General features: G+C 44.2%; 3 protein-coding genes across 3 annotated transcripts; 1 reads left to right on the forward strand and 2 right to left on the reverse strand.

Annotated features, from left to right (window-relative positions):
* Nucleotides 1-2,612: 2,612 nt before the first annotated feature.
* Nucleotides 2,613-6,754, reverse strand: LOC6596279 (ER degradation-enhancing alpha-mannosidase-like protein 3). The gene is made up of 8 exons (XM_002021765.2): nucleotides 6,389-6,754; nucleotides 5,916-6,328; nucleotides 5,701-5,847; nucleotides 4,818-5,637; nucleotides 4,361-4,754; nucleotides 4,028-4,299; nucleotides 3,770-3,868; nucleotides 2,613-3,709 (listed from the first exon to the last, which is right to left on the reverse strand). Exons 2-8 carry the CDS (start codon nucleotides 6,071-6,073, stop codon nucleotides 3,185-3,187), a joined length of 2,415 nt encoding a protein of 804 aa, XP_002021801.1. The 5' UTR covers nucleotides 6,074-6,328; nucleotides 6,389-6,754; the 3' UTR covers nucleotides 2,613-3,184.
* A 384-nt stretch (nucleotides 6,755-7,138) lies between these two features.
* On the forward strand, nucleotides 7,139-9,825 carry LOC6596280 (DNA repair and recombination protein RAD54-like). The gene is made up of 6 exons (XM_002021766.2): nucleotides 7,139-7,183; nucleotides 7,241-8,546; nucleotides 8,603-8,756; nucleotides 8,820-9,228; nucleotides 9,293-9,456; nucleotides 9,513-9,825. The coding sequence occupies exons 1-6, from the start codon at nucleotides 7,181-7,183 to the stop codon at nucleotides 9,823-9,825; spliced, it is 2,349 nt and encodes a 782-aa protein (XP_002021802.1). The 5' UTR covers nucleotides 7,139-7,180.
* On the reverse strand, nucleotides 9,819-11,682 carry LOC6596281 (protein ABHD13). Its single transcript, XM_002021767.2, has 5 exons — nucleotides 11,511-11,682; nucleotides 11,206-11,447; nucleotides 10,811-11,152; nucleotides 10,566-10,744; nucleotides 9,819-10,493 (listed from the first exon to the last, which is right to left on the reverse strand). The coding sequence occupies exons 1-5, from the start codon at nucleotides 11,647-11,649 to the stop codon at nucleotides 10,373-10,375; spliced, it is 1,023 nt and encodes a 340-aa protein (XP_002021803.1). The 5' UTR covers nucleotides 11,650-11,682; the 3' UTR covers nucleotides 9,819-10,372.
* Between the last annotated feature and the right edge of the window lie 861 nt (nucleotides 11,683-12,543).

Raw genomic sequence — 12,543 nt, forward strand, 5'->3', positions numbered from 1 at the left:
CTGTTTCTAGCAAGGGCGTACCCAGAGGAGGAAGGGGGGAGAATGGTTAAGCATGCTTATTAACAGAAATTCAATTTTTATTTAATTTTCGCATATTTAAAAAACATTTTTTTTTTCATAATTTGTTTAATAAGATTTTCGGAATTAATCCTTGTAAATACACATAACTGTCTCAGAGACTATATGAGGTAGAGAAACCGATGCATCGGTGGTAGAAAGAAACGGAGTATCATATTTTCCTGTCACTTGTGCCTCAAATGCCAACTAGTTTGGTTAGTTTATATTCATATTTGTTTAATTAAAAACATATCTTAGCCAAATATCTCTTTGAAACGTCAATTTTTTAAAATCTATTTATGTCCAAAACCGAATAAAACAATTAGGCTTAAGCTTTATAATATTTATTTGTCCCGCGGATGGGCTGAAGCCGATCTTCACAAGATACGAGATCGATATGCAACTAATGCGGAGAGGGATTAGCATTTTATTAGTTAGAATGTACATTTTCTAGAACCATTCTGCACAATTATGATACTACCACCCACCTCTATAATTTGTAGCGCAATTATATCCTTATTCCGGTCCAATATAGAACATTTCATGTTCAAATGCGCAGTTACTGACTCTCCGGCTGTTCCTGAATATTTTCCCACCGATTTAAGTCCGTAGCTTCATTTTCGCTACCTACTTTGTTTTCTGTTGTGGTTCCATTAATAACATGAATATCAGTTCAGATGGCGAAATGGAGAGACAATTGCTAGCGTTATTCGTATTCAATTGATTATCCATGCGCCTTATGACGACAGACTTTTCTTTTATTATGCGCTCCTTCAGTTCTAATTGATTAGTTTTATCTTTAATTTCTATTTCAATTTTGATACTCTTGGAAAGTCTCCCATAGCTGTTTATCTTACTTATCTTCTTCATTAGATTATCGACTTGCTCATCTTTCTTTCGAATCGATGCCTCCAGAAGGTTGTTATCAACTATTGTCTGTATTTCAATAGCCTTTGTGAGTTCGAGGTGCTTTTCCAGTTGAACGATGGAAACATCTTTTTCTTGTATTTGGTCTTTAAGTTCGTTGAGTGTAGCATCATTTCCCTGGCATAGTCCAGCGTACCGGAGTAATGTCTTAACTATCGGATATCAAACGGCGCCACAACGGTCATCGACTTCCTCCCTGGGCATCTCACTATTTATTCTAGCTCAACTCAATAGGTTCAAGAATTCAAAAATTCAAAAAGCACATCTTTTTCTGTTTTTAACATACAAAAATAACCATGAAGTATAAGTTAGTATATGGTAGTCCCACCTTGTTTTGATATTACTTCATCGTTTACTAAGCGATATAGACGTCAAAATGCAATAATGTACTTGAACCTATTCAGTTGAGCTAGAATAAATAGGCATTTTTTGTAATGTTTTTGAAACAATTAATAAATAGCCTTTATAAACGTGTCCTGGAAACCACAAACTTTCTTGCTATATTAACAATGAATCAATCTATGCAAAAACAAAATGTTTCATTTGTTAAATCTGGCTATAATAATGAACCGATCTGATTCAGATTCTGTAATCTAAAAGATATAATATCTTTAAAATTGTGGATGCCAAAAATTTTAACCTTTGTGGCGGCAGAAAAGGGCGTGGTAAAATTTTAAAATAAACTTAATTCAGTGTGATATCATATGATATAACATATATGTATATCCTGATATAGTCCCAGTCAAATAAGAAGGACATGCAGACATGGCTCTATCGACTTAACTATTGATGATGGCTAAGAATATATACTCCTTATGGGGTCGGAAACGCTTCCTTCTGAGATTTACACACATCCATTTTCTGCACAAATCTGAATCCGGATCGAAAGACCAAGCACTCGCTTACCATGTTTCGGTTTGATACGACTCATAATGTATGTATATGATTTTGTGGTCGATCCGCAATAATGCAATACTAGTTATCCTTTTTCTCAAGCGGCCTCCGTCTCGAGCTTCAATTGACTGTGTCATGCTCAAGAAACGTACATATATATTGTTTTTGGTTTCTTGGGACCACGACGAGTCTTGAGCAGTCGGCGCAGTAGCTTGCAAACGACGTCAAAAACTGAATAGGCCAAAAGTGTATCAGTACCCCCACAGCACCGCTCCACAGTAGAGGATACCAGATTGGTAGTTAACTCCACTGAGCGTACCACGAAGCGTCGAAGGAAAAATGATACAATATATTGGTATTTTATAGTCTTTGATAGGCCATAGGCCGGATGGTACTTCGTTGGTGGGAAGAGCGAGAGAGAGTGCAGAAATATATTGTATAAATTACATAAATCATAAGATTACTTTAATATTGACTGAGTACAGGCTATTGCATAGTCTCTGCAGGTCTGCCCCCAATCTAGTGGCGACTCATTTGCTTGTAAAGATGATCAAGCCAAATCCAACATCCTTATCATGTGACTGTCGTGTTTGTTGCGTCACACTCGCAGACTAACAGCCTGCTTTAAGATACAATATCCAGATATCTTGGTCTTTGACCCTTAAATGGTTAACTTTTGATTCATGATTCATTATTTACAAGAAAGGCCTAGGTTGGTTTTATCAAATTCTCATATATTTTAAACTATTTTGGTGTTTGAACTAAACAATTTCTACTACAGATTGGCTTCTCATTCTCGACTTATTACTTAATAATCTAGTTATTCTTACATAACTATAACTTTATTGGTTCCTAAGATCTAATGTTGTATGTACAAAAGATTTACTTACACGGAAAGTAAAACTCGTATAAAAATGGGAGGGGAAGCTGCGGAACTACACTTTTACATACCATATACAGGTATATCTGAAATTGTTAGATCGGTCCGGCAATAATTGCAGCTACTAGAAAGCCAATTGCCAGCCTGAGAGAGTTGCGCCGAACCGAATCACAAATGCAAATGCAAAAATCCCCAATGAGGATAGTCCTAAAAGTCACGGCTAGCTCAAGTGGTTCCTTTTACGGGGTCCTTACGTGTCTAGTAAAGTACAAGAATTTTATAATGTAGTTGCGACTGAGCGGCTAAAATGTACAATTCACGAATGTTGAAATTTCTATTGATACTCTTTCAAAAATGTTTAACGAAAACCACTTCATGAGCCGCACGAGCAGAAGCGTTTACGGTGGGGTGGGTGGACTACAGTCACTACAATTCCCTGTCCGGCTTTTGGGTCGACGCCGTCGTATCGTTCCGACCCTCTTTGGCTAGTTGCCACCGCTTGAACTCCACCATTTGCATGATGCGCACTCGGAGCGGGTGCTCGCGCTTCATCACCGCCGCCAGTTTACTGAACTCCAAGTTGTACATAAAGACCACGGGTATGAGTACATCGTCGTTACCATCGCCGGACATGGCAAACATGGGTTGCGTCTCGCCGGAAGAACCTGGTACATTATCACAGACAATTAAAGCCACAGCGCCAGCCTTTTGCGCCAGTCGTGCCTTGCTGACAAACGTGCAATCGCCTCGCTCGGCCACCAGAACCTTTCCCTTCGCATCATCGGCATCGTCCTCCTGGTTGAGCTTCTCACTGCAGGCTCTCAATGGTTTGGCCAGGATGACATCGCCCTCGACAAACTGCTCGCCAATCAGCTCTGGACTGAAGTGTGAAGGTCCGGCCATAAGGGCAGTCCAGTCCTGTAGCTTCTCATCAGTGGCATACGCCACTGCCTTTAAATTTATGGAAATTTTTATTTGTGCTTCTGATGGATGTATGGATAGTTTACGCACCTGCAGTTGCGCTAACTGATTCATGCTCTGAATCTTAGTTAGCTCCAGCATCTCCTGCATAAATTGCAGTCCCATTTCGCCCTCTTCGTGACTCTTGGCCTGTGTTTGAATAGATGGAATATATAGAGAATATATATGATGATTCCATCATCAGAGTAAGACCAGGAAAAGGAGGAAGAGGGATCACTTATTAACATTAAACGTAACCAAAACCAAAAAAAGGTAAAAGAAAAATTCAAAACAGAACGAAAAACTTACATTATAGAAACTATGAAACAGTCGCACCTTGCCTTGGCTGCGGTCCCCTACCGAAACCATGGTGATGCCCATGTCGTAAACAGCTCGCAAATGATCCGCATTGCTTGCCTGAAAATCCAGGGCGCTGAGTCGCTTGCCACTGATGGTGCGCGGGCACGAGCCCGTAATGAAGTTGCGCAATGGTTTGCGTACTTTCTCAGGAAAAAGCTTATTGGAACTGGGGCAGGTGCGCATGAAGTCGAGTACATTGTGCTCGTCCGATTGCCGAAAGCCTGTGAATGAATGGAAGTCTAGTTTATTACTGAATCTGTAAGGAAAGACGGTATCACTCACTAAACGTGGCATTCCCTAGTTGTGCAATCGACAGTGGCAGCAGATGCGCTTCCGTGGTGAAGACAAACTCATCCACATTGATGATCAGATCCTGCGGTTCGGAGAACAGCAGAAACAAATACTTAAATGTCTCGGAGAGGACGAACGAGTCCATGCGATCTTCGTGCTTGCCCGTTCGCACATCGTTCACAGCCGCATAGCCGCAGGAGACCTTGGCATACTGCTGGAGGGTCTTCAGAGCCCGCTTGCCCACCTGCAGGTAGTGATGATCGCCCGTAGCACGGTACAAAAAGTACGTAGACTCGATGAACTCGGGTCGGAGATGATGTTGGCCCCAATGGATCTGAAAGTCCACGGTAAATGCCTCCGGGATGAGAGTGTGCATCTGCATAACCTATTTAAAAGATTGAATATATTAAATTTTGTTATACAAAATACTTGCAATTGATTGACGCACCTGGTAAAGCATCTCGTGGGTCTGTACCGCTGGCTTAAGATCACCGGACAGTACCTGCAGCCCCGGCCAGAAGGCCAGCAGCGAGTCCATGAAGTTTCTGGACTTGGCGTGCGGCCTGTGCATTAACACGTCCAAGAGCATGGGTCCCTCGCTTACGTACTTCATTACGGCATTGTAGTGGCGGTTGAAACGCGCCAGATACTTGTCGTCGCCCAGCAGGACGTACGATTTGAACAAATACTCGTAGTAGCTATCGATGCCGGCACCCACGCCCGAGTCGCGGCGCACCCAATCGCCGGAGTGGACATTTAGGACGGTACCCATCAGATCTGAACCGCGGTGGCGCAGCTTCCACAGTGCATCCATTGCGGCATGGGCACGCACCTCGAATATGGGATCACCCGTGAGTCGCGACAAGGCAGCAAACTCCAGCAGAATCGTGCCTGCACAGGCCGTGCATGTTTCCCGCGACTTCTTTAGCATGGGATCCTTCATGCCCAGGCGCAGATTTACCCTGGCATGCGGTATCCCCGTCGATGTATTGAATGCCGGCAGCAGACGATACCCCAACTCGCGGGCCATCTCCAGCAGCTCTCCCTTGTACCAGTGCATCACATCCACCTGCTTTTGCAGATATTCGGAGAGAATATGAGCCGAGAGAAGGCCTCCCACCATCCGAATGTTTGTCTCGAACACCGAGACAATGATGTCGCTGTCGAACTGGACATCACGGATGACCAATTTGACGGCATGCTCGAATTCCGTGAAGTCACCGAGCAGCACCAGGGTATCCAGAGTATCCACCAGGGTCATGGAGAAGCTACAATACATATAAGGCTGTCTCTCCGTTTCAAGCTCAACTTGCACTGCTTTTCACACTCACTTTCCCAGTATATCATCCATGTCGCCCCGTGAAGGTGTCACGCCGCGATAGCGCCCTTTGCAGGAGAGAGGCATCAGCTCGTCGGCTGGATAGGCATTTTCCATATAAGCACGATATGCATGATAGAACATGTCGCGGGCCTCTTCCCTGCAGTCAAAAATGGAGTAAGAGTAAAACTAAACTACTCTCTACTTAGGACTATCTTATCCACTTACCTTAGTTCCGTTCTCTCCTTGTGGGACATATTTTGTGTGGGCATGGCGGTGTCACTGCTGATTACACTAGCTACCAGGATAAGTAGGGCCATTAGGAATGTGAACACCAGCCGCTGGGCGGAGGAGAATATGGATATGGATATGCCTGGGGGAGACATTGTGCTGCAGTGGATGTGGTGGAATAGTTGCCCAGGTTAGCTCAAGGGAAGGCGTTCAATTTTGGTTTCGGCAGCCAGAGTTGCCGCTGATGCCGTTGCCGTTGCCTTCGTCGTCGCCGTTGTGACGTTGACCTTCACTTTGAACGTGTTGTTATAATTATTTCGTGTGCGTCGCGACGTCTGCTCTCTCAAAGTCGCTTTTGTTGACTTCTCTTTGGGCCCGTGGTCCGCTTGCTTTAACTTTAAAACAAGCCACTGCAAGTTAATTGAAACTGTAAGCTAATCAGTGGCTGCCAGCACAAAAACGAAACTCACCAAATAATTTTGATTCCAAACGCGGCAACAAATGCTGCTTACACTTGTCCGAAACGACGACCTAATTTTTCAATTCCGCTTTTATAGTATATGGCGTTTTGTGACGAAAACAATTAGTCGCACTCTTCCCTGCACTTGTGCGATGGCGACTCGTTCACCAGCAGCACCTGCATTTTTTTCCCAGTGCGTCAGCCTACCGAAAACTGATCCGAATAAGTAGTTTATTTTTGTATTTTTTTATTTGCTCCAATAACAAAACACCACGACTGCAGCGACACGATGAATTTTCTACTACTGCTGTGTCCGAGCCGATTATTTCTTTATGCGGTGGTGATATGAAATTTATGGTGTGCAAAGATTGGCTTGAAACGCGCCTCGCTGGCAATTAATGTTTCTTATCAAATATTGCAATATTTTCTTTTTGATTCCGCATAAATGAAACGTGATAAAACGTAAGAGAAAAATCGTTCTAATTGCTCAATTTCTTTATTCCGTTGAATAATGCTGCCTAACTAAAACCCTTATATCTGCCCACATAATTTTATCCGATTAATGAATCAATTTTCTACCTGATTGACTACTTTTTTATTATATATATTATATTTATACTCTTTTATTGTATAGTGTAGGAAACAAGGTTTAAAAAAAAGGTCAACAAAAAAACAGTGGCAACGTAAGTGAGTATGGTTCTATGAACTGGCTCATCGTACTGTATTTTTAGTGCTACATGTAAAATTTAAATTATCGATATCAGCTGTTCTGTTCGCGCCGCCTTCTTTAAAATCTCTGAAAATGGTAAATATGATTTAAGTTAATTAATTAAATCCCTTTTTGACTCGTTTTCAATTGCAGCGTCGCAGCCTGGCTCCCAGCCAACGAGGGGGACAAAGACTTTCGTCTCGAAATGATTTTACGCCACCACTGCTCAAGAAAAACAAACGTGCTTGCCAACAGGATCTGGAACAGGAGCGACTTCGCCAGTCCGCGTTGCGGGATGCCACCAACACATCGGACTTACCACTGCCCATACGTTTCACAGCCAATACCGAGTATGAGATGGCCATTGCCAAAGTGCTGGCGAGGAAATTCAAGGTCCCCATTGACAACTATGTTCCGGACTACGGCGGGAATCGTACTCTCGGCGTGCGTCGTCGCATCGTGCGACGTCCCCTGCACGACCCTTTGGCCTGTAATGCCTTGGTTCTGTACCATGCACCCAACTACACGGACCACGAACGGATGTCGATGGAGCCTTCATCAGTTCTGGTACATGTCGTGGTGGATCCCCTCCTGAGCAACATTCTGCGTCCCCATCAGCGCGAGGGAGTCCGCTTCATGTACGAGTGTGTGGAGGGAAAGCGGGGAAACTTCAATGGCTGCATAATGGCCGATGAAATGGGCCTGGGAAAGACCCTCCAGTGCGTGGCCCTGGTGTGGACCCTGCTGAAACAAAGCGCCGAATGCAAGCCCACGATCAACAAGTGCATCATTGTCTCGCCCTCGTCGCTGGTAAAGAACTGGGAGAAGGAATTCACCAAATGGCTACACGGCCGAATGCACTGCCTGGCCATGGAAGGAGGCTCCAAGGAGAATACTGTGCGAGCCCTCGAACAGTTCTCCATGAATGCCTCCACGCGTCTCGGAACGCCTGTACTGCTCATCAGCTACGAAACCTTCAGAATCTACGCAGAGATCCTCTGCAAGTATGAGGTGGGCATGGTCATCTGCGACGAGGGCCATCGGCTGAAGAACAGCGACAACCTCACCTACCAGGCCTTGATGGGCCTCAAGACAAAGCGGCGCGTCCTGCTCTCTGGCACGCCCATACAGAACGATCTCACGGAGTACTTCAGTTTGGTTAACTTTGTCAATCCGGAGATGCTGGGCACGGCAGCGGACTTCAAGCGTAACTTTGAGAACTGCATTCTGCGGGGACAGAACGCCGACTCCACGGACAAGGAACGAGATCGGGCCTTAGAGAAAACCCAAGAGCTGATCAAGCTTGTGGATCAGTGCATCATCCGTCGCACCAACCAAATACTCACCAAATACCTGCCCGTCAAGTTTGAGATGGTTATATGTGCCAAACTGACGCCCATACAGCTACAGCTCTATACGAATTTTCTTAAATCAGATCAAGTTCGTCGCAGTTTAGCGGGTAAAAATAGTAAGCTCTGTAGTTGTTTCACTTTAATCTCCCCACTTTCCTCATAGACTGCAAGGAGAAAGCATCTCTCACGGCTTTGGCAGACATCACAACCCTCAAGAAATTGTGCAGCCACCCAAATCTGATCTGCGAAAAGATTGCAGCAGGGGAAAAGGGCTTTGAGAACTCGCAGAATATACTGCCCATCAATTACAATCCCAAGTATGATATTGCTGGTGTTTATATGGGCTGGCTAATGACTTAGTTTTCCATTACCATTCACAGAGGAGAGATCAACCCAGAGCTGAGTGGAAAATTCAAGCTACTCGACTTTATGCTGGCCGCTATACGAGCCCATGGCAACGACAAGGTGGTCCTCATTTCAAACTATACACAGACTCTGGACCTTTTCGAGCTACTGGCACGGAAACGAAAGTATGGATTTGTGCGCCTAGACGGCACGATGTCCATCAAGAAGCGCTCGAAAGTTGTGGACAGATTCAATGACCCGGAGTCTGACTGTTTCCTCTTCATGCTGAGCAGCAAGGCGGGGGGCTGTGGATTGAATTTGATAGGAGCCAATCGCCTGTTCATGTTTGATCCGGACTGGAATCCGGCCAACGATGAGCAGGCTATGGCCAGAGTGTGGCGTGATGGCCAGAAGAAGCCCTGTTACATCTATCGTCTTGTGGCGGTAAGTTTATGAAATATGCAATTATCTAACGATTACAACTGAATGATAACTGATCAAATTCCAGAGCGGTTCCATTGAGGAGAAAATTCTGCAGAGGCAGACCCACAAGAAATCCCTGTCTAGCACGATCATTGACAACAATGAGTCTGCCGAGAAGCATTTCACGCGTGACGATCTCAAGGATTTGTTTAGTTTTGATCCAGATATCCTGTCCGATACGCACGACAAGTGAGTAGGATGAAGGAATTCTTAGTTCTTTTTAATGGCTCGATCCATTTGTGTAGGCTCAAGTGCAAGCGCTGTGTTCAGAATGTCCAAATGATGCCGCCACCGGATGACACGGACTGCACCTCGCATTTGTCACAGTGGTACCATTGCTCCAATAATCGTGGCCTGCCAGACAACATACTCGCCCAAGCCTGGACGGACAGTAAATGTGTCTCCTTTGTGTTTCATCATCGATCTCAGTCTCAGAAAATCGAAGCGACACCTGCGACGGAAACGTCAGTGGAGGCGAAGCTTGAGCCCGAACGGCGAAAGCGGCCAGCCATGCCCCTGAGCGATGACAGTGCGGATGAGGACTTTCAAGGTTTCTAGCGATTTTTTTACGTTTATTTGTTTCTCTCAATCAAACATGATTAATGTTTGCTGTAGGCTAAACTTAACCCGAAAATGTTCTCTTCCCCTCGTTCTTAACAATTAAATTATTACAATTACAATAGTTTAACATTAAAAAAGTGGAACTGCCGCAAAATTTAAACGTGCTAGGGATAAACCATCAGTCAGGAAAATGTGTGTTGTTGTTTTGTTTAAATACTGATTCTTTTACAATGCTACCAATTAAATGTACATTTTGCGAGCACAGTATTTTGGAAAACTGAATTTTATCTATAGATGGATGGTAGTCTTTTCTATCGCGAAAGGAATCATTTCTGTAAGCAACCATTGCTAGCACGTTCTCACGTATTCTCTGCCTCCTCCCTTTCGAATGGAGCAAAATACAACATAGATTAAAGCAAAGTTTAGATTAAAATCTTGTTATATAAAGTTATATACTATATAGTTGATGTATAAGTAATAAACCATTCGCAGTGCTAACACAGTCAATAGAACACGTGGTTTGTATGCCGAGAGGCTAAGGAGCCTAAACATCAATGATCTTATGCTCCAGCTCGACCCAGACATTGCTCTTCTCAGGCGGTTTCTGCAGTGGCAGTGGCGCCTGTTGTAGCTCGGCCAAAAATTGTCCTATTGCTTGGTAGTACCTGAAATTGAAAGCAATGAAACAATTAATCAAATAGAATTAGAGGATTAGATTCGCTCCAGCCGCTCCATACCCATCCACTATCCAGGTGTCGTTGTGCGAACCCCCGGGGAACTCAAGCAGACGCTTCAGCTCACTACCACATTTGGTATACAAGGCACGCATCATACGCGGTGGCACTAGGTTATCCGCAAGGCCCGATATGAACAGAAATGGAACCGAACACTTGCTGATCTTATTCAGAGAATGATACTATGTTCGAAAGGAGTAACAATTGAGAAAGGGGTGAACATTTTAAAACTAAAAAAGAGAGCTCACCTTATTCTTATAAAGTAGATTTGGTATATACTTCACAGACGGATGCACCAGCTCCACAGCCATTTCGGGTATGCTGCTGAACGTGTTCTCCACAATGGCGCACATCAGCTTCTGGCCGTAGACGGCATCGGCGGCCACATCGACGACGACGGCGCCCCCAAGAGACCGCCCAAACAGGATCAGTTGAGAGTGATCCAGATCATGGCGTGTGTGGAGATAGTCAATGGCAGACCGAGCATCTGTGACCAAGCCGCGTTCCGTGGGTACGCCAGTGGACAGGCCATAGCCCCGATATTCCACCATCAGAATATTGCAATGAAGATGGTGATAAATGCCCCAAACCTTAAATAAGAGTAGATGAACGGAAGTCTATATGAGTGCGAGAATCAACATACATTTTGCATGCGATGCCCCATGTTACCAGCATTGCCATGGAAGTAAAGCAATGTTGGCACCAATTTGCAACGCTCCTCGGGTTGGCTTATCCAAAAGGCATGCAACGTAACACCGTCGGGCGTGTTGATGCTGACTGTAATGTGTGGTAAGTTGTGCATGGTCGGGATGGGTATGTAAATGCGAGAGTTGGTAGGTAGGTCAGGATGGTACAGCAGCAGGTCTTGGGCGTAGTAGAATATCACTGCAACAAAACAACTGTTAGTGGATGATGTTCGCTTTAAATTAATTGCATATTTATACTCACACAGTAGAATAGAAGCAAACAGCAAAAAAGTCATGTAACCCCCGTAAAAGTAGTAGAATATAAAGCATAACAAGAACCCTGCGACTATTCCGACACCCACGCCTCGAGACTTGGGCAGAGCTATGCCCACTTCTTTCATATTGCGTTTTTATCCAGATATGCTACATGTCACAATGTCATGTCATAAAGAAATTAATTGATTAATTAAATACAAATTAATTAATTAATTAATGGCTAGTAACACAGCTGACTGGCACTCTAATATACATCGATATATCGATGCGTTATGCGATAGCTTATTGAAAATAGTTTTGAATTCCAGGGCTTCTATATATACATGGGCAATATAATTTGTACGATAGTTTTAAAGTCGATATTCTCGCAAAACATTTTTTTCCAATTTCCAATTATGCCTGAGGGTATTATATTCTCTTATAACATTTATGCTATATCCAGTGATTTTACCAAGCAAATTTGGTTGCAGCTGTTACACCTGTCTAGGTTCCCTATGGGCAACACCGGCTAGCTGTCGATCCCAGGGCTGAGTAGTTCCCCTTGCCCACTAATGTAAGCAAAGTTAGAGACATACGACTTCTCCCGGTACGGGAGCGGAGACTCCACCGGGACCCTTAACATTAAATGTGGAAGGTATTTTTCAAGTGAATTGTGAAGAATTTTTTTTGTATGTTTGAATTTAAGCGGCGTGGGCGATCGCTGGTCGTGGCTGGTCAGCCCTAAATCTATATATGTTCGTGTCGGCCTTAACCGGGTGAATACGTGTGTGTGTATGTTTAGCGTTCAACCTTCTGGCCCGGTTTCGGTGGCTTTATTCCGGGCCGGCCTATTTGAGTGGCCTTTTTTTTCCTGTACTCACTTCCAAATTTCGGTTTTAACCACAAAATCCGAGGGGCTCAGTCGACGTTTGCCTTGCGTCCACGCTCTTCGATTTCTATAATTCACTCCACGTTTTCAAATAATTTTCACGTTTTACATTTTCTAACGGCTCCAGCTCCCCCAGATGTCACAATACACA

The sequence above is a fragment of the Drosophila persimilis genome, unplaced genomic scaffold (genome assembly GCF_003286085.1).
Source record: "Drosophila persimilis strain 14011-0111.01,24,50 unplaced genomic scaffold, DperRS2 tig00000124-arrow-pilon, whole genome shotgun sequence".
NCBI classification, from domain to species: Eukaryota; Metazoa; Arthropoda; class Insecta; order Diptera; family Drosophilidae; genus Drosophila; species Drosophila persimilis.